General features: G+C 46.4%; 1 protein-coding gene across 1 annotated transcript in view; it reads left to right on the top strand.

The window, feature by feature from the left end:
- Positions 1–6,057: 6,057 nt before the first annotated feature.
- Positions 6,058–22,225, top strand: part of LOC135310853 (transcription factor RFX3-like) — a 66,266-nt gene continuing 50,098 nt past the window's right edge. The window contains exons 1-2 of the mRNA XM_064439910.1: positions 6,058–6,139; positions 6,924–7,043. Of these exons, the coding sequence (XP_064295980.1) occupies positions 6,108–6,139; positions 6,924–7,043 (152 nt within the window). The 5' untranslated portion in view covers positions 6,058–6,107. The remainder of the gene's footprint in view (positions 6,140–6,923; positions 7,044–22,225) is intronic.

The raw sequence follows: 22,225 nt of genomic DNA, 5'->3' as shown, positions 1-22,225 counted from the left end.
GCTCATACCTATTTGCAAAAGCATAGCTCATCCTTGGCTGGGAGGTAGATGCCAACTCCTCCCATGCTTATCTCTTGTGTTCAGCCTTGCAATTAGCAGTTACTTGTTTCTCACACTCCTTTACCGGTCAACAACAGCTGGGCCCAAGGTCGCTCCGACCCTGAGCCTGTCCTTCTACTTCAATGCCCGCTTTCTGCTAGCCGTTCCCGGGCTAGAGTTTCCCACACAGGTTTTTTTTGCAAAATGCAAAAAACCTGTTTTAAAACTTAGATATACAAAGAATTGATAAGTCTGCCTTGAATCTGACAAGGAAGTCCATAATCTTCACACTGAAAACAGTAAGAATTAAAGGACAAGCTTTTCTACATCAGAAAACTCTATGTCCTGTGTCGTGCACTGGTTAAAAGATCATGGAGTAGATCCTCCTAGAAGATACGTCGAGGCATACGGATGACAGGGAGGTGATTAGAGACAGCCAACATGGCTTCAGCAAGGGCAAATTGTGGGTGACTAATCTAGTGGCCTTCTACGATGGAGTGACTGCATCGGTAAACAAGGGAAGAGCTACGGATGTCACCTACCTGGACATCTGTAAAGCCTTTGATACAGTCCCCCACAACATCCTGGCCACTAAATTGGAGAGATTTGGGTTTGATGGATCGACTGTGAGATGGATAAGGAACTGACTGGATGGCCACGTCCAAAGAGTTACAGTCAGTGGTTGTGTCCAAATGGAGATCAGTAATGAGTGGTGTCCCTGAAGGGTCTGTACTGGGACCAATACCATTTAGTATCTTCATCAGTGTCAGAGAGTATGATAGAGTAGGTCCAGGGAGGGCCATGAAAATGATCAGAGGGCTGGAACACCTACCTCTCCTGTGAAGAAAGACTGAGACAGTTGAGGTTGTTCAGCCTGGAGAAGAAAAGGCTCCAGGGAGATCTTATTGCAGCCTTTCAATATATAAAGAGGGCTTATAAGAAAGATGGAGAAAGACTTTTTACCAGGGCCTGTAGTGACAGGACAAAGGGCAATGGTTTTAAACTAAAGAAGGGTAGATTTAGATTGGACATATGGAGGAAATTTTTTATTATGAGGGTGGTGAAACAATGGAACAGGTTGCCCAGAAAAGTTGTGGGTGCCCCATCCCTGGAAGTATTCAAGGTCAGGGTGGATGGGGCTTTGAGTGACTTGATCTAGTTGAGGGTATCCCTGCCCATGGCAGGAGTTGGACTGAATGATCTTTGAAGGGCCCTTCCAACATAGAATTCTATGATTCTATGAAAATATCTTCCTAATAATGAGATTTGCATCTGTCTCTTATGGTAGTCTTATCCTGATGTTTCTTAATTGTTCTGAGGTATTTTCAAAACTACTGAAAGACAAATAGAGGGATCTATTGTTGAATCTGTGAAAAAAAAAAAGACCTCCATGCATCTTGCTGTAATAATTGTTCTTTCCTAGCCTCAGTGATTTTGGAAGAAATTAATGGAACCCAGATCAAACTTACTGGATGTTTTCCCTATTTTTTAAAACATTTCTTGAATTATGATGCAAATAAAGACAGTAAATATGGTTTTCATAGAATCATAGAATCATTAAGGTTGGAAAAGACCCTTAAGATCATTGAGTCCAACCGCTAACCTATCACTGCCGAGTCCACCACTAAACCATATCCTCAAGCACCACATCTACCCTTCTTTTCAATACCTCCAGGGATGGAGACTCCACCACCTCTCTGGGCAGCCTGTTCCAATGCCTGACAACCATTTTGGTGAAGAAGTTTTTCCTAATATCCAACCTAAACCTCCCCTGGCGCAGCTTGAGGCCATTTCCTCTCGTCCTATCGCTTGTTACTAGGGAGAAGAGACCGACCCCCGCCTCGCTACAACCTCCTTTCAGGTAGTTGTAGAGAGCGATAAGGTCTCCCCTCAGCCTCCTCTTCTCCAGAACAAACAACCCCAATTCCCTCAGCCGCTCCTCATAAGACCTGCTCTCCAGACCCTTCACCAGCTTTTTTGCCCTTCTCTGGACACGCTCCAGCAACTCATTGTCCTTCTCATAGTGAGGGGCCCAAAACTGGACACAATATTTGAGGTGCGGCCTCACCAGTGCCGAGTACAGGGGCACAATCACTTCCCTACTCCTGCTGGCCACACTATTCCTCATACAAGCCAGGATGCTGTTAGCCATCTTGTCCACCTGGGCACACTGCTGCCTCACGTTCAGCCGGCTGTCAACCAGCACCCCCAGGTCCTTCTCTGCCACTTTCCAGCCACTCTTCCCCAAGCCTGTAGCATTGCATGGGGTTGTTGTAACCCAAGTGCAGGACCCGGCACTTAGCCTTGTTGAATCTCGTACCGTTGTCTCCGACCCATCGATCCAGCCTGTCCAGGTCCCTCTGTAGGGCCTTCCTGCCCTCCAGCAGGTCAACACTTCCACCCAGCTTGGTGTCATCTGCAAACTTACCCAGAGTGCACTCAATCCCCTCATCCAGATCATCAATGAAGATATTGAACAGGACCGGCCCCAACACTGAGCCCTGGGGAACCCCGCTTGTGACTGGCTGCCAACTGGATTTGACTCCATTCACCACAACTCTCTGGGCTTGGCCGTCCAGCCAGTTTTTAACCCAGCGCAGAGTGCACTTGTCCAAGCCGTGAGCAGCCAGCTTCTCCAGGAGAATGCTGTGGGAGACAGTGTCAAAGGCCTTACTAAAGTCCAAGTAGACAACATCCACAGCCTTCCCCTCATCCACTAAGCGGGTCACCTTATCGTAGAAGGAGACCAGGTTAGTGAGGCAGGACCTCCCTTTCATATACCCATGCTGGCTGGGCCTGATCCCCTGGGTGTCCCGCATGTGCTGTGTAATGGTATTCAAGATGATCTGCTCCATGACCTTTCCCGGCACCGAGGTCAGGCTGACAGGCCTGTAGTTCCCCGGATCCTCCTTCTGACCCTTCTTGTAGAGGGGCATCACATTCGCTAGTTTCCAGTCATCTGGGACCTCCCCGGTTGACCAGGACTGCTGATAAATGATGGAGAGTGGCTTGGCGAGCTCCTCTGCCAACTCCCTCGGTATCTTCGGGTGGATCCTATCCGGCCCCATGGACTTGTGAACATCCAGGTGAAGGAGCAGGTCGGTGACTGCCACCTCTTCAACAACTGGGATGTCATTCTGCATACTATCTCCATTTCCCAGCACAGGGGCCTGACAACCCTGAATCTTAATCCTATTTTCTTCCTTAAGCTGGCATTTTGTTGCCTAATTTAATACCTGCCATTTTAATGATTTTTTTCATTTTCCTCTGTTTCATTTCCTTTCCTGATTTCTTTCTGCATGTAATTGACTTAACTAATTTATAATCTGATTTTTTCTAAATATTGAGGTTTCATTGAAGTTGGAGTCAATTTACATGTTCTGTGTAAACCATTTCATACCATTCCAATGTTGTTTTATATTATAAATCAACAAGTCAGAAATCAAAGTCTGGACATTTCAATTTTAGAATTAGATTTCTGCAAATACAAAAATATCTTTAAGGTTGTCTGCAATAACTTTATCACGTCTGCAGATTATTTACCTTTTTACATGGTATTCAGCTATTGGCACTCTTCTTTCCAGTCTGTAACCTACCAAGTAATCACTTCAAGTTTTTGTTATTGAAATATCTTCACCCTAGAGCAGAAATCTTTGTTTTGTACTTTTCTTGGGTTTTGCACTTTTCTTGGGTTTTGCACTTTTCTTGGGTTTTGCTTTTCCATTGTTGGCTAATGCCAAGGCGTGGTTGAAAGAATATCTGGCAAATACAGATCATTAGTAAAATGCATTTAAATGAATCCTAATAAATTCTAATTCTTCTGGAAAAAAGTCTAATGCTATATTCAGAAGTTAATTGGGAAATAATTTTGTTTGTCAATAAATTTTTCCTTTGTGAGGTAAAATAGAAATATCTCATATTCCATTATCTAATTAGTATATATTAAATGGAAAGGTTGAAAGATATAATTAAGATATACTTAGGTGATTAGCGAAATGGTTTTGTTAATACAGTCAAGTAAAGTTAAAAGTTTACAATAATAGTTTTCCTAGGTTTTCTTTCAGAATTGTAAATGCTCAAGATAAAATACATTTGTGAATGATAAGACTTTTTCAATAATGCATCTACAACTTGATATAAGGATGATGAACTGCACTTTTTTGTTATGTTTATTTAAAGTGCAACATTATCTGCATCCATCTTGGAACCAGTTAGATCTTGCTTCTCCTGCATCTTTACATAGAGCTCTTGTTTAGAAATCTAAGCATGATAGTTCTGGTGATGTTTTCTGTAAGAAAGTAAACATAAAGATGGTCCTTGAAAGGTCTGGAGTAAATGTTTTCTTAATTTTTTTTTCCATTTTTCATGTATTGTGCTTGGTAAATTGCTCACAACTGACTTAAACAGAACTGTATGCCCATTATATTCATTATAATCTAAATTTTACTAGTAGTTCTGCAATAAAGAAGGGTCGGAGTGGAAACATATTTAACGAGTAATGGGCATTAATATATTGATATTCATGTTCCTTAAATGACAATTTATATTGAACATTAGTAGAACAGAATTTGTTCAGCAATCTATTAGTCAATAATCCTGCATAGTAGCATATTAAATGTCACATAAACTTTATATATCTTTTACTGCACTTTAAACACATATTTTGGTCATATTAATTCCTTTGGTGGACTAAATTGAAATGGATTATACAACTGTGTGAGGCTCCAGCATATTGGAATAAAATTTTGTTCCAAATGCCAAAAACAAATCCATGGCTTGGGGATTTATTGGATGCTCAAACTAAGCCCAGAACTTTGGTAAGATTTGTGAACCTGGAAAATTTGGATGTTCATGCTGATTCATTTTGGTATAATTACTTTCTTAGGTAATTAAGTAGTAAATGAGAGCAGAAAACAAAACGGGAATTTTTCAAGCTGAAATTAAAGGGAAATTCCAAGGATATGAAACCATGGGGGGAGGGGGGTGTAAGCTAGGTAAAATATTAGCATCCCCAAAAAATTGAAAACACAGAATTTACGTAGGACCACTATAAAAATATTTCCATTTTATTTTGCTGTTCTCCTATACTGTTAAATGTCATTAAAGTGACCATTTTACTTGGGTTTTGTGTGCATGTTAGTTACTATTTGTTCTATACAAAGGTAAAATGATGTATTAGAAACTGTTTGCCTACATGCTTCCAAAATTGCTCACCAAAATTCTACATTAAATTACACAGGGGAAAAAAAAAAAAAAAGAATACTAATTCTGTTTCACTTTGAAGCAAACAGGCTACAGCAGAAAGGGATTGGGCCCATAATATTTTATAGATGCACCAGTTATTTCTCATGTCATCTAGATTGCTTGTCACTTTATATTTTGTAGTTTCTTCTTTGTTTTTGGAAGAAAATAAGCCCTATTCAGTTAAATGAAGTACTGGGTGGTTTTTTTTCATTTGTATGCTTTTAATTTCAGGTGAAGAGAAATAGTATAACATTCCAGTATTAAAAATATATTAACTTACTCCTTTTAGTTTTTTTCCTGCAATTAATATAAATTACATTGATTATTTTATTTCCTTGGAGTTCCAACAATTCATCTCCAAAGCACAAATAACTTCATAAAATGTTAATGCATGGTACTGAATCTGAAATATTTTTAGAAGTGGAGCTATCTGAGGTCATAAGTGCAGTGAGTTTTGTTATTTACTTGTAATTCTAAAAGATACTAAGGCATCATGGCATATCTAGCATTGAAAGAGATTTAGATTATATTTGCTTGAAGAACAAAGTCACTGTATTAAACAAGCCTTAAGAGTGGTCTAAAATTTATCAGAGGTCTGTGTTGTACAATTAAGTTTTTTTTTTAGTAGAGTAACACTGAATTTACATATGTTCACTCTTTCATGTTTGATATAGCTCCAATGGCTTTTAGACAACTATGAAACCGCAGAAGGAGTGAGTCTTCCCAGAAGTACCCTTTACAACCATTACTTACATCATTGTCAGGAGCACAAGTTAGATCCAGTCAATGCTGCCTCCTTTGGAAAACTCATACGGTCAATCTTCATGGGATTACGAACCAGAAGACTGGGAACCAGGTTTGCATTAATGAAATCTTAAAGTAAAATAGAAAATGTCAATAATAATTGTGAACGTGAAGCTTGTATGCTAAAAACAAGCAAGCAAGCAAACAAATAAAAATATTTTAAACCTTACTGTTAAGGGAGTTGCCTAATCCAGTGGACTTCAGGGCCCAGAGAACTCCCAGTCTGCTATAGCCATATTCTCTGTGTACTCTTAAGACCCAGATATCTTTCATCTCAGCCCAGTGGATGCAGCTACTGCTGTTCCCAATTGCAGGTCCAGCTAATAGTGAGACTGAACATGTGTTCCAAAGATGCAGATAAACACACACAACACTAACACAGCTAACCACACAAGCTAACGCAGAGCAATGCCTTTACCAGCGTCCACATAGACACCAATAGCATTCAGATAAACATGAATGCAGATAGCCCAAATCTGTTCTTCTTCTCCAGCTATCAGGACTGAAGCTGACTAGTGAAACATACACAAACCCTCACTCACTCACAAGCATACCCCATTTATGGAATCGTTTTATTCACCGTGCCTGCATAAGTCATTTATTTGTGTTTTACTTTCCTTATTCTATTTAAATGAAGTCTAACAGTAAAGTGCTGGAAAATATAGTTTAAGTGAACTGATTTCCAGAAGCTAGTGGAGTTAGAGTTATACCAGTTTAATATTAGAGTGAGAGGAAAGTTAAGCCTAACTTTTATGTACCTTTATGTACTATAGGCAAATTGTGAAGTGGGTATGACATATATGCATAAAACATGTTATTTTTGTTCTTTCATAAAGGGGGAACTCCAAATACCATTATTATGGGATTCGTGTCAAACCAGATTCTCCCCTTAATCGGCTACAAGAGGACATGCAATATATGGCTATGAGACAGCAACCCATGCAGCAGAAACAGAGGTACCGTGTTAAATGAAACTACTTTTTCATATTTCTACTTGTTGGTGACTTACCTGTCCTCATTTATGTAGCAAAGATGAACCTGTAATGAAGATTTTATCTTGTGAAAAATAAAGGTCTGTCAGATCTGCAGTTGATATCACTGGAGTCTGATATCAGTAGACATGAGAGAGCACATACCTAAAAACTCATAAATTTAAAAAAAGTGATAATAAAAGTAAAATATCATGCAATTCTTCTGAACAGACACTTCTTGGCAGTCTCAGGTTATTTTCCCACAAGCTGGAAAAAAAGTAATAGGAGCTTTGAATTTCAAATTCTGTTGTTCGCTTTCATTACTTTAATCAGCACATATATAAAATGATAGAAGAGCTTGTGATTAGGTTTAACTTTGTGTTGATTTCCTTCTCCTGGAAAGAACTGGTATATCAAAACCCTGGCCTTGAGGAGAGACTTGGGCCTCTCCTGGGCTCTTCCTGGAATAATCCCATGGGAGACGGCCCTACAGGGCAAAGGGGTCCAGGAGATCTGGTTGATGGAGAGCGATAAGGTGTCCCCTCAGCCTCCTCTTCTCCAGAGTAAACAACCCCAGTTCCCTCAGCCTCTCCTTATAAGACATGCTCTCTAGACCCTTCACCAGCTTTTTTGCCCTTCTCTGGACATGCTCCAGCAACTCATTGTCCTTCTCGTAGTGAGGGGCCCAAAACTGAACACAGTATTCAAGGTGCAGCCTCACCAGTGCCGAGTACAGGGGCACAATCACTTCCCTACTCCTGCTGGCCACACTATTCCTCATACAAGCCAGGATGCTGTTGTCCTTCTTGGCCACCTGGGCACACTGCTGCCTCACGTTCAGCCGGCTGTCAACCAGCACCCCCAGGTCCTTCTCCGCCAGGCAGCTCTCCAGCCACTCTTCCCCAAGCCTGTAGCATTGCATGGGGTTGTTGTGACCAAAGTGCAGGACCAGGCACTTGGCCTTGTTAAACCTCATAAAATTACCTTGGCCCATCGATCCAGCCTGTCCAGGTCCCTCCATAGAACCTTCTTACCCTCAAGCAGATTGACACTCCTGCCCAACTTGGTGTCTTCTGCAAACTTACTGGGGGCGCACTCGATCCCCTCAGCCAGATCACTGATAAAGATATTAAACAAGACTGGCCCCAACACTGAGCCCTGGGGAACCCCGCTGACGGAAAACCAGCAGGAGACAGGCACCATCCGATGATGATCAGCAAGTCTCATTTATTGGCAATCAGCAAACATCTTTTATACCATTCGTTAATTAGCACATACATATTGCAAAAGCACAGCTCATCATTGGCTGGGAGGTAAATGCCAACTCCTCCCATGCTTATCTCTTGTGTTCAGCCTTGCAATTAGCAGTTACTTGTTTCTCACATTGTTTTACCGATCAGCAACAGCTGGGCTCACACTCCTTTGTAAAACACCAGCTGGCCTCACATTCTTCTGTTGACCAACAGCTGGGCCCAAGGTCGTTTCCGACCTGGAGCCTGTTTTTCTACTTCAATGCCCTCTTTCTGCTAGCCATTCCCGGGCTAGAGTTTCCCACATTTCCCCCTTTTTCTTTTGTTCCTTGAGAAAGGAACACGGCACTCATACTTCTTTCCATCATTTGTTGCATACATTGCGATATACAAGGGACACACATTAATATAATAATAAACAGTATAAATATTATTAATCCCATCTGCAAAATACTCTTGATCCCATTGCCAATGCCCCATCCATTAAACAAGCTGTTAAACCAATGCCATGGATCATCCTGTCTTACAGAGTCTACATCTAGTAATAAGTCAGATAATGCCTTTGATGTGGCATTTGTTTGCTTAGCTAGCCAACACCCTAGCTTGTTTAATGTCGTGAGGCTTTGAGCAACACCAACTCCAGGAGCCAAGAAGGAAACAGCTATGATCTTTGTAGGATTCCAAAATTCAGCTGTAGAGTCACAGTTATCCTCAAACTTATGAGTGCTCCTTTCGCTTCTCATCTTTCTATGATGTTGATAAATCATTGAAGTGTTAGGGGTAAGAAACGTTAGGCGACCTATAGAGCAAGGCCCTCCCTTTATATGTGACGGGATGCCAGGCCAAGCCCGATCTCCACAAATTAAAAACAAACCTGCAGGTAGTGCAATAAGCATATTGTTAGAGCGTGATATATTTACAGAGGTATAGTTACACCAAGCAGTAGCATTAAGAGAGCCCGCAAGGGCAAGCTCTTGTGGTTCTGGGCCTACGGGGAGTACATCATCCCAGATATCATACTCAACAAACACCGAAGGGGCGTCACGCCACTTAAAGGGAAGCTTCCGAGTTATATTATGCTGCTGTTGCAGCTCCGCTACAGACTGAGTAAAAGTCATAAAGGTTGCATTACTTAAAGGCACCCCAATAAGACATGTGACAAATGGGGAGTTGGGCGTTGCTAGGCTGGCACAAAAGCTAGTTGTATTCAATGATCTAGCTAGCGTGACCCAGATATTTTCTCGTGGGTCAAAAACGTTAGGCACAAGGGCAGTGCTACATACACTTAAAAGGGCTAATACCCATAATTTCTGTTCAGCAGAGCTCATTATCAGTCCGCCTTGTATTCTCGGTCGAAACCAGACCAAACCTCGGGCGCTATGCACCCTCTGGGACCTTTGTTCCTCCTGGACCGTGGTTATTCACTGGTGAGTGCTGCACAGCGCTCCTCTGGGTTCCTTCCGCTGATCCCAACCGTTCAGGTGCCGCTTCGGCTGGTGCCGCGGTGGGCAACTGTTCTGCGTCGCGCTGTGTGGGGGAGGTGGCGGGTCTGGCACATCTAGCTGGAATCCATTGCGGCCCTGTAGGGGTAGAAACACAGAGATACCCCCTCCCCCAATATAAAACCTCCACAGGCCCTGACCATACACCCGTACGCGGGTCTTTGTATTTGACCCAAACTCGGGGTAGCTCCCGTTCGTCTTTTTTCTGTCTATAGTGAACGATGACAGCAGGCACTCCCTCAGAGCCAAATACACACAAATAGTTTAACACAAACAGTGCTTTTACCAGCCGCTCCTGCGGGTCTTTTATATCTGCATACTTTTGAACATAGGTTTTCAGCAACCCATTAGCTCGTTCCACTATTGCTTGACCCGTTGGGTTGTGAGGGATACCTGCAATGTGTTGTACTGACGCACCCACGCAGGAGGGTTATCGTGTTCTGCAAATAGGCATAAGTGATTTAATACAAACAAAACTTTTGCACAAACACAACTTTTGCCATTCCAACACCCTTATCTTCTCCCCCTTTTTCTTTTTGCACTGAGTAAGTGCACCCAAAATGCGAGTAGAACCATGGAGTATGGTGAGATCGATGGGGAGATCGGGGTCCAGGCGGTCTGCTGCTCTCTGGACGATCTCAGAGCTAAGACGTTGTATCATAGTGTGTTGTTCAGCAGTCGGTCGGACCGGCGCGGCAGGGTCAGTGCCCTTGAACATTGGGCGAAGAATTGAGAGTCACTGATGCGCCACCCAAGTTATTTCCATACCGGTGAACGTTGAACCTTCTCTGCTGCTATTACTAGGTCGTGTAGCTGGAGCTGTTGCTGTAAATATAATTCTTGCTGTGCTGAGAAAGGTTGTACTTGCGCAAACAAGATGTCATCCATGTAATGGTAAATTATAGTGTCCGGCCATTGCTGCCTCACTTCTTTCAATGCAGCATCTACGAAGAGTTGACACAGAGTAGGGCTATTCTGCATGCCTTGTGGCAATACTGTCCATCCGAAGCGTAAGTCAGGACCCTCTCTGTTGATTGCCGGTAATGTAAATGCAAACCGCTGGGTATCCTGAGGATGCAGCTTTGTAGTAAAAAAGCAGTCCTTTAAGTCGATAATGCCAGTAAATGCCAGTCAGTTGGTAGCATGGCTGGATTTGGAAGGCTAGGCTGTAAAGCCCCCATCGCTTGCATTTGCTGATTCACTGCCCGTAGATCATGTAACAGCCTGTATTTCCCTGACTTTTTCTTGATAACAAAAATAGGGGTGTTCCAGGGGCTTGTTGAAGGTCGGAGATGTCCTTGATCTAATTGTTCTTTTATTAATATATGGGCTTGTTGTAGACTTTCCCGTTTGAGCGGTCACTGCCCGACCCATACTGGCTCTTCTGTGAGCCATGTCAGTGGGATTGGGAAGTCCATGTGGCAGTGACCCTCTTTGGTTACTGTTGAGAGTTTTTGGCTGGACCCAATGGGGCGAGAGCGGCACAAACTTGTTGCTGAACGTGTACCATTCCCTGCCCAACTTCCCTCAATGCTTCAACTAACATAGCTCGGGGGCCGGGAGGTACCCGACTCATGCGTTCAAGCATCACCTCAATGCCTGCGTCTAGGGGAAGTGTAATTAAAATGCTTTTAGTAGCATGGTTGGAGTTTTCCATAACACATTGACGCAGCAATGGGCCCTTCATAAAAATTTTCCAATCAAGAGGATTATGGTGTGCTAATAAATTTTGATTGTTAGCAGGGTCCGGTTGATAGATGACAGGGAAAGCCTGAGCTAACAAATCGGCGGTCTCTAGGTCCCCGTTCTGTAATGCCTCTAACCCGATTTTTCGCCAGTCAACCTGGCTACGCACAGCAGGCACAGAACGGTGACTAGACAGCGTGCTCGGCTTATTTTCCTTCACCGGAGAGACTACATCACATAAATTTTCAATATCTTCACCTCCCTTTCCCAAGCTTATTCCTCCTCCGCTAGTTTCTACAGATGTAGATTTATCAGGGGCGGGAGGGGGGGAAATAAGGGGTTTTCGAGGTACGACAACTGGGATCCCCGAGAAGGGAGGTGAGAGATTGTCTAAGCCAATTCCAATCTTTCCAGCATTGGGGTCACAGCTGTCTAGCCGATCAGAGGCGGCTGTTGCTAATCTTTTTTCAGTTTTATATTTTTTCATACAGTTAATCACTTCCCGCCAAGGTTTCATTAACTTTTCCGCTGTCTTATCGTCATCTATCACCAAATCCCACAAACAATCATCATAGGCTCTCCCTTGTTTTATTCCCGTATAAAAGGGGATCCCTCCTGTATCCTTAACCTTAGTCATAGCTGCTCGAGCAACTCTCATCGCTTCTCTACACTTCTCTGGTCCCAATAAAACCTGTGCCTCCGTTCTAAAGAACGCTCCCAGTCCTAACAGTTCATCCAAGGTAACGCCTTGAAGGGGATCTCCCAGTGCCCTCTGGGTTGCAGCTGACGCCTGTGCCTCAGCTTGCCAGTGAGCCTCCCACAGCAATCTTTGGTGTGGCGAAAAAATCAACTCGGCGAGCCCTTTAATATCGGCAGGCAACAAGACATGTGCAGTGAACAGATAGTCCAGCATTTGTCTTACAGGCTCACTCGATACTCCGAACTGACTAACAGTGAACCGTAATTGGGACAATAATTTCCAGTCTAACGCAGTAATCTCCGCCTGCAGTCCTCCCCCGGGATTCGGTCTATAAATTACCGGAAAAGCGAGAGTACCACCGGCTTCAACTAGTTCAGGATCACCCTTTTCTGCCCCCTCCCGCGCTAATGCCGCCCATGCCCCTCGCCGCTCCCGTGCAATGGCTTCTGCTAAGTCAGATTCCGCTCCAGGCATCGGCTCATGGTCTAGGCCGGGACCCAGTACCGTTGCGGGCTGGTTATTCGCAGTAGCGGGAGTTGCGGGTGACGAGGGCAAGTTTGAGGGGTCTGCCGGCCCAGGGGGCAGGTAGACAGTTGAAACCGCAGGCAGGCCCGGGGTGCTAAGTCCCCAGCCTGAGCCGTAGCTCCGATTTCGCTCTTGAGCTGAGACAGCTTGCTGCACAGCTCGCTTTTCTGCTTGTATCTGCAATAACTCGTTATGTACTACCTTCCATAGCTTACTCATTTTCTTTGCAGTTTTATCATCCTCTAAGACCGCCTCCCACAAACTGTCCCTCACCTTTCTCCACTCTGCCAGTTCATGCACCGTATGCGGGTTTACAAAGTGTCCCTTCTCGCATCCCCAGCTTATCAACAACGGTAGTTCTTTACGTAAATCTATACCTTTAATGTTACGCCTCTCTAAAAGAGATGTAAAGAAATCATATGCTGCTTGCCTCTCCATTGTGCTCGTCGGCGCCGTTGCAGCTCCCAAGGTCTCGGCAGCACGTATCGGCTGAGCCCACCTATGTGGTCGCCCAGGGCACGCAGACTGAGCCCACCTATGTGGTCGCTCAGGGTACGCAGACCAGCTGCGCTGTCTGTTTTGCCGTCCCTCTGCTTGCAGGACACGAACCCTACGCTGGACCGTCCGTGGTATCACGTCGGGGTCACCATTTGACGGAAAACCAGCGGGAGACAGGCACCATCCGATGATGATCATCAAGTCTCATTTATTGGCAATCAGCAAACATCTTTTATACCATTCGTTAATTAGCACATACATATTGCAAAAGCACAGCTCATCATTGGCTGGGAGGTAAATGCCAACTCCTCCCATGCTTATCTCTTGTGTTCAGCCTTGCAATTAGCAGTTACTTGTTTCTCACATTGTTTTACCGATCAGCAACAGCTGGGCTCACACTCCTTTGTAAAACACCAGCTGGCCTCACGTTCTTCTGTTGACCAACAGCTGGGCCCAAGGTCGCTTCCGACCTGGAGCCTGTTTTTCTACTTCAATGCCCTCTTTCTGCTAGCCATTCCCGGGCTAGAGTTTCCCACACCCCGCTCGTGACGGGCTGTCAACTGGATTTAGCTCCATTCACCACAATTCTCTGGGCTTGGCCATCCAGCCAGTTTTTTACCCAGCGAAGAGTACACCCATCCAAGCCATGAGCCGCCAGCTTCTCTAGGAGGATGCTGTGGGAGACAGTGTCAAAGGCTTTACTAAAGTCCAGGTAGATAATGTCCACAGCCTTTCCCTCATCCATGAGGCGGGTCACCCTGTCATAAAAGGAGATCAGGTTGGTCAGGCAGGACCTGCCTTTCATGAACCCATGCTGACTGGGCCTGATCCCCTGGTTGTCCCGCACATGCTTGGTGAGCTCACTCAATATGTATTGCTCCATAATTTTCCCTGGTACCGAGGTCAGGCTGACAGGCCTGTAGTTCCCCAAAGCTGCCTTCTGGCCCTTTCTGTAGATGGCTGTCACATTAGCAAGCCTCCAGTCATATAGGACCTCCCATGTTAACCAGGACTGTTGAGAAACTACAGAATCCCAGAATCCCAGAATCAAAGTTTGAAAGGGACCTCAGGAATCATCTAGTCCAACCTTTCTAGGAAGAGTGCAGTCTAGACAAGATGGCCCAGCACCCTATCCAGGTGGAGAGTGGCTTGGCAAGCTCCTCTGCCAGCTCCCTCACTACTCTTGGCTGGATCCCATCCAGCCCCATAGACTTGTGAGCATCCAGGTGGAGCAGCAGGTCGTAAACTGCTTCCTCCTGGATTATGGGGGGTTTATTCTGCCATCCATCCCTGCCTTCCAGATCAGGGGGCTGAATACCCCGGGGGTAACTGGCGTGACGGTTAAAGACCGAGGCAAAGAAGGCATTTAGTACCTCAGCCTTTTCCTCATCCTCAGTTGTAATGTTCCCCTCTGCGTCCAATAGAGGATGGAGATTCTCTTTGGTTCTCTTTTTGTTGTTAATATAGTTGTAAAAACATTTTTTTGTTATCCTTTACAACAATGGCCAGGTTGAGCTCTATCTGGGCTTTTGCCTGTCTAATTTTCTCCCTGCAAGACCTAACAAGGTCTCTGTACTCTTCTCGTGTTGCCTGCCCCTTCTTCCAAAAGTGGTAGACTCTCCTTTTTTCCTGAGTGCCAGCAAAAGCTCCCTATTCAGCCAGGCCCATCGTCTTCCCCGCTGGTTTGTCTTGCGGCACTTGGGGACAGCCTGCTCCTGCGCCTGCAAGACTTCCTTCTTGAAGAAAGCCCAGCCTTCCTGGACTCCTTTGCCCTTCAGGACTGCCTCCCAAGGGACTCTCCCAACCACTGCCCTGAACAGGCCAAAGTCTGCCCTCTGTAAGTCCATAGTAGTGGTTCTGCTGACCCCTCTTCCTACTTCACCAAGAATTGAGAACTCAATCATATCGTGGCCACTAAGCCCAAGAGCGCCTCTGACCACATCTCCCACCAGTCCTTCTCTGTTTGTGAACAGCAGGTCAAGCGAGGCACCTCCCCTGGTAGGCTCACTTACCAGCTGTGTCAGGAAGTTATCCTCCACACACTCCAGGAACCTCCTAGACTGTTTCTTCTCTGCTGTGTTGTATTTCCAGCAGACTGCAGCTTCAATGGTCACCCCAGCTAGCTGGTGGATGTGCAAGCCTACCCAGCAGCTTGGGGTCTCCAAAGAGTTAGAAGGGCTTATTAGACAGTGCATTGAGGTTGTTGGGGGCATGGTGGTAGAGATGAGGTGAGGGCTGCACTCTGCAGCAGACAGGAATCAGCTACCTAGCCAGGTTAGCCTGGGATGAGTGGAGGTAGCCACCCAGACAGAGCTTCCTGTTAGGGAAGCTGCTGTCCAGGTGGAGGGCTGCAAACACTGCACCCCTGCCTCCTGGGTGGAGGAGGGTGCAAGTTCTACCTGTGCAAGGTGTACTCTGGTGTGAGTCACTTCAGGCAGCAGGTGGAGGAGATGCAGGAGGAAGTTAGCATGCTATGCTGTATTAGGGAGGGTGAACAAGAAACAGTATTATTCGAGACTTTACAAGAAGAAATACTAGGGCCCTGTGGCACTGACCTCCAAGGACTACCAGACAAAGAGCTTTAGCAGTGAACAGACAACACCTTGGAGAAGGAGGCACTATGGTCTCTGGTGACCCATGGGAACACGATATTGCTTCGCTCCCTTTCCTTGTATGTATCAACCAGCAACAGATACAAAGTCTTGGCAGCGGGTGACGCCAATGAGCACGATTCACAGGTAGAAACCGCACCAGCAGCACATACTAAAAGCTGCAAAAGGAAGTGGCGAGTGCTAGCACTGGGTGAGAGGCACTGAGGCACCCATCTGCTGACCTGATATACAGTCAAGGGAAGTTTGCTGCTTGCCAGGAGCCAAGATCCAGGATGACACAGAGAGACTACCACAACTGGTTAAAAGGGCAGACTACTATCCCCTACTTTTCCATGTGGGCACCAATGCCGTAGTAAAGAATAAGCTGGGCAAGATCAAGCAGGACTTGAAAGCCCTGAGGGCTCAAGTAAAAGGGACAGGTGCCCAAGTGATCTTCTCTATCCTGCGAGTCAGGGATAGGAATACAGGCAGAAGCTGATGCATCATGCAGATCAATACCTGGCCTCATGGCTGGTGTCATCGCCAGGGCTTTGGTTGCTCATGGGACGTTCTTCGATGAATACAATCTATTGGGAAGAGATGGAATCCACTGATCTAGAAGAGGCAGGAGAATCTTCACCAACATATTGACTGACTTGTGCTTTAAACTAATGAACTTTGGGGGGTAGGGTCCACAGTTGTGACATCTGTATATCCATAAGCAACAGTGTAGATGAGCACGCCTACCAGAGTAGTGAGGAAGCTCCCCAATCCTTTCCAAAGGCAAGTGCCCCAAGTTTAGCCACCTCAAGCGCATGTATACCAACACAAGTAGTCTGGACAACAAACAGGAGGAACTGGAGCTCTGTGCCCAGACTGAGAGTTATGATAGCATAGTGTGCTGGTTTTGGCTGAGAAGGGGTTAATTCTCCTCACTCTGGAGGTCGGCTACCTTTCCAGCTTCGAGCGCTCTGCCTCGTGGTGGTGGTGGGGGGGGGGGGCTGGGAAGGGCAGGGCCGTGGTGGGGGCGGCTGACCCCGACTGGCCAATGGCATGTTCATTCCATACCATGTGACACCATGACCCGTATATTGAGGGGGGGCAGGTTGCAGCGCGGGAGCGGCGCGGTGTCGGGTCGGCGGGTGGCGGCAGCGCGTGCGGTTTTTTTCGGCGGTTCGTTCCCCCTCTCCCCTCCCTTCCCCCCGCCCCCGGGGCTTTGCGCCTCTCGTTGTTCTCCTTTACATTGCATTTCTGTTGTTGTTTCTTTTAATTTTAATTATTAAACTGTTCTTATCCCAACCCACGAGCGTTACCCTTCTGATTCTCTCCCCCATCTACCGGTGGGGGGGTGAGCGAGCGACTGTGTGGGGTTGAGCTGCTGGCTAAACCACGACAGTCTTTTTGGCGCCCAACGTGGGGCTCAAGGGTTGGAGATAATAACAGCTGCTGGTCACAGCACCATGTTGTCCTTTTTGCAGTTGGTGTTAAAGATCGGTGTTGGTTTGTTGAGTCTGCTGTGTTCTGCTGTGATTAGTAATGTTTTGCCTACAAGATTTGTTATACAAACACTTGACTTCAGCTTTATCTGGTATTTGGGGTTTTTGCTGAAACCGTTACTGTACTTTGGATACCACCTTGTTGAGGCAATTAGCAATTATACCTCCTCCTCGGAGAGATTTTATATGGAGGAAATACAGAATAATACCTTTGCAACTTTGTTCTATGATGTCTGTGCCTTTGTTACAACGTTTTTGTATCTTGATCATTCTTGGGTGGTTAAGGTGCACTTATTGTTAGTTTTTGGGCATGTTGTTTTGGTTTTGACTAAGCAACTTAAGAATATCACCCAGAAATCTGCCCCGAGGCTTGATAGTTACGAGTGGCAGGGCATTTGGGATAGCATGGGCAAACACCTAGGGCAGTGGGCACCCCCAGTGTTTTGGAGTTTCACCCCCGAACAAGTGCAGAATCCTAAAAACCTAGTAGAATATTTGGACAAAGTGTGTTGTTATGCTGGGAACTCCAGAGAGACACAGATAACTGCAACATGCTGGGGTCTGGCCCAAGCATACTGAGCCCTGCTCAACAGTATTCAGTGCCCCCAAGGGGAAGAGAAGGTCTCTGGATTGAAATGCAAAGTGACTGGCACTGTAGACAATCCAGCCCTGACAACAGGCACTGCAGCCACTCAAACCCCCACAAGTAGTGGAGCTGGCTCAGAAAATAAACCCGTACCAGTATCAGTTGCCCCCATACACAAGACGAAATATTGGAAGCAGACATTAACTCGTTTAGAACGGGATGATGAAGAAGCAGGGCCATCACGGGGAGAGGAGGAAGAAGTCATAAATGAAATAGAGACCACCCAATCCCTGTCCTTAAGCGAGTTGCGAGATATGCGAAAAAATTATAGCCATCGTTCAGGTGAACACATTGTCACCTGGCTGCTCCAATGTTGGGATAATGGGGCCAGTAGCCTGGAACTAGAGGGAAAAGAAGCCAAACAATTGGGATCCCTTTCTGGGGAAGGGGGCGTTGACAAAGCAATTGGAAAAAAACACAAGCCCTCAGCCTCTGGAGGCGACTCCTGTCTGGAGTGAAGGAAAGGTATCCCTTTAAAGAAGATGTTACATATCTCCTAGGAAAATGGACAACTATGGAGAAAGGCATCCAGTATCTAAGGGAATTAGCTGTGTTTGAGGTGATTTATGGTGACCTGGACGATCAACGGTCATCCAAAGATCCAGATGAAGCCGAGTGCACACGACCCATGTGGCGGAAGTTTGTACAGAGCGCACCATCTTCACAGGAAAACTCATTGGCAGTAATGTCCTGGAAAGATGACGAGACACCAACGGTGGCAGACGTGATTGATAGACTCCGGGATTACGAAACAAATATCTCTTCCTCGCTCGTCTCTGCTGTGGAGAAACTATCCCAAGAGGTCCAGCAACTCAAAGAAGATCTGTCCTACTCCCCACCTCGACAGAGTAGCGTCTCAGCTGTTAGGAATAAGCGTCCTTTGGCTCAAAGAAGGGGATACACACCACGGGCCACCCTATGGTTCTACCTGCGTGACCATGGAGAGGACATGATGAGGTGGGATGGCAAGCCTACCTCAACCCTAGAGGCACGGGTACGTGAACTGCAAGGAAGAACAATCGCTCAGGGAGGTTCTTCCAGGAAAGCTACTGCTCTAGTTTCCAGTGAGAAGATCCCCAGACAAAGGAGTAGAAGCGCAGATTTTATTTCTAAAGTGTAATAGAGGGACTCCTGATTCACATTTACAGGAAGTGAGTTGTGACTGCCATGATCAGGACTAGAGGGGCCCTGCCTCCAGCCAGGTGGAGGAAAGGGATAACCGGGCTTACTGGACTGTGTGGATCTGATGGCCTGGCACGTCCGACCCACAGGAGTATAAAGCTTTAGTGGACACCGGCGCACAGTGCACCTTAATGCCATCAAACTATATCGGGGCAGAACCCATCTGTATTGCTGGAGTGACAGGGGGATCCCAAGAGCTAACTGTATTGGAGGCCGAAGTGAGCTTCACCGGGAATGAGTGGCAAAAGCACCCCGTTGTGACTGGCCCAGAGGCTCCGTGCATCCTTGGCATAGACTACCTCAGGAGAGGGTATTTCAAGGACACAAAAGGCTACAAGTGGGCTTTTGGTGTAGCTGCCTTGGAGACGGAGGAAACTGAACAGCTGTCTACCCTGCCCGGTCTCTCAAAGGACCCTTCTGTGGTGGGGTTGCTGAAGGTCAAAGAACAACAGGTGCCAATCGCCACCACAACAGTGCACCGGCGGCAATACCGCACCAACCGAGACTCTCTGATCCCCATCGATGAGCTCATTCACCAACTGAGGAGCCAAGGAGTCATCAGTAATACCCACTCACCCTTTAACAGTCCCATATGGCCAGTGCGGAAGTCTAACGGAGAGTGGAGACTAACAGTAGACTATCGTGGCCTGAATGAAGTCAGTCCACCGTTGAGTGCTGCTGTGCCGGACATGCCAGAACTTCAATACGAACTGGAGTCAAAGGCAGCCAAGTGGTATGCCACGACTGATATCGCTAATGCATTCTTCTCAATCCCTCTGGCAGCAGAATGCAGGCCACAGTTTGCTTTCACATGGAGGGGGGTCCAGTACACCTGGAATCAACTGCCCCAGGGGTGGAAACACAGTCCTACCATTTGCCATGGACTGATTCAGACTGTACTGGAACAGGGAGAAACTCCAGAACACCTTCAATACATTGGTGACATCATCGTGTGGGGGCAACATAGTAGAAGAAGTTTTTGAGAAAGGAGAGAAAATAGTCCAAATCCTTCTGAAAGCTGGTTTTGCCATAAAACAAAGTAAGGTGAAGGGACCCGCACGAGAAATTCAGTTCTTAGGAATCAAATGGCAAGATGGACGTCGTCAGATTCCAATGGATATGATCATCAAAATAGTAGCCATGTCTCCACCAACTAGCAAAAAGGAAACACAGGCTTTCTTGGGCGTTGTGGGTTTTTGGAGGATGCATATTCCAAATTATAGTCTGATTGTAAGCCCTCTCTATCAAGTGACCCGGAAAAAGAATGATTTCAAATGGGGCCCTGAGCAACGACAAGCCTTTTGAACAGATTAAACAAGAAATAGTTCGTGCAGTAGCTCTTGGGCCAGTCCGGGCAGGACAAGATGTAAAAAATGTGCTCTACACTGCACCCAGGGAGAATGGCCCTACCTGGAGCCTCTGGCAGAAAGCACATGGGGAGACCCGAGGTCGACCCCTAGGGTTTTGGAGTCGTGGATACAGACGGTCCAAAGCCTGCTATACTCCAACTGAAAAAGAGATATTGGCAGCATATGAAGGGGTTCGAGCTGCTTCAGAAGTGGTTGGTACTGAAGCATAGCTGCTCCTGGCGCCCCGACTGCCAGTGCTGGGCTGGATGTTCAAAGGAAACATCCCCTCTACACACCATGCAAGTGATGCTACGTGGAGTAAATGGTTTGCACTGATCACCCAGCGGGTTCAAGTAGGAAACCACAGTCGCCCAGGAATCTTGGAAGTGATTATGGACTGGCCAGAAGGCAAAGATTTTGGAATATCACCAGAGGAGGAGGTGACACGTGCTGAAGAAGCCCCACTGTATAGCAAACTGCCAGAAAATGAGAAGCAGTATGCCCTGTTCACTGATGGGTCCTGTCGCCTTGTGGGAAAGCACCGGGGATGGAAGGCTGCTGTATGGAGTCCTACACGACAAGTAGCAGAAACTGCTGAAGGAGAAGGTGAATCGAGCCAGTCTGCAGAGGTAAAGGCCATCCAGCTGGCCTTAGACATTGCTGAACGGGAAAAGTGGCCAGGGCTCTATCTCTATACTGACTCCTGGATGGTGGCAAACACCCTGTGGGGCTGGCTGCAGCAGTGGAAGCAAAGCAACTGGCAGCACAGAGGCAAACCCATCTGGGCTGTCACATTGTGGCAAGATATTGCTGCCTGGGTAGAGAACCTGGTTGTAAAGGTACGTCATGTGGATGCTCACATCCCCAAGAGTCGGGCCACTGAAGAACATCGGAACAACCAGCAGGTAGATCAGGCTGCCAAGATTGAAGTGGCTGAGGTGGATCTGGACTGGCAACATAAGGGTGAACTATTTCTAGCTCGGTGGGCCCATGACACCTCAGGCCATCAAGGGAGAGATGCAACATACAGGTGGGCTCGTGATCGAGGGGTGGACTTGACCATGGATATTATTGCACAGGTTATCCACGAATGTGACACATGCGCTGCAATCAATCAAGCGAAGCGGGTAAAGCCTCTGTGGTATGGGGGACGATGGCTGAAATATAAATATGGGGAGGCCTGTCAAATTGACTATATCACACTCCCACAAACCCGCCAAGGCAAGCGCCATGTGCTTACAATGGTAGAAACAACGACCGGCTGGCTGGAAACATATCCCCTGCCCCACGCCAGTGCCCGGAACACTATCCTGGGTCTTGAAAAGCAAGTCCTGTGGCGACATGGCACCCCAGAGAGAACTGAGTCAGACAATGGGACTCATTTCCGAAATAACCTCATAGACAGCTGGGCCAAAGAGCATGGCATTGAGTGGGTGTATCACATCCCCTATCACGCACTAGCCTCTGGGAAAATTGAACGGTACAATGGACTGTTAAAAACTACATTACATTACTACATAAGCAACAGTGTAGATGAGCACGCCTACCAGAGTAGTGAGGAAGCTCTCCAATCCTTTCCAAAGGCAAGTGCCCCAAGTTTAGCCACCTCAAGCGCATGTATACCAACACAAGTAGTCTGGGCAACAAACAGGAGGAACTGGAGCTCTGTGCCCAGTCTGAGAGTTATGATAGCATAGGAATCACAGAAACTTGGTGGGAAAACTCACACAACGGGAAGACCG

This window comes from Phalacrocorax carbo (genome assembly GCF_963921805.1).
Source record: "Phalacrocorax carbo chromosome W unlocalized genomic scaffold, bPhaCar2.1 SUPER_W_unloc_3, whole genome shotgun sequence".
Lineage (NCBI taxonomy): Eukaryota > Metazoa > Chordata > Aves > Suliformes > Phalacrocoracidae > Phalacrocorax > Phalacrocorax carbo.
This window is presented reverse-complemented; position numbering and strand designations above follow the sequence as displayed.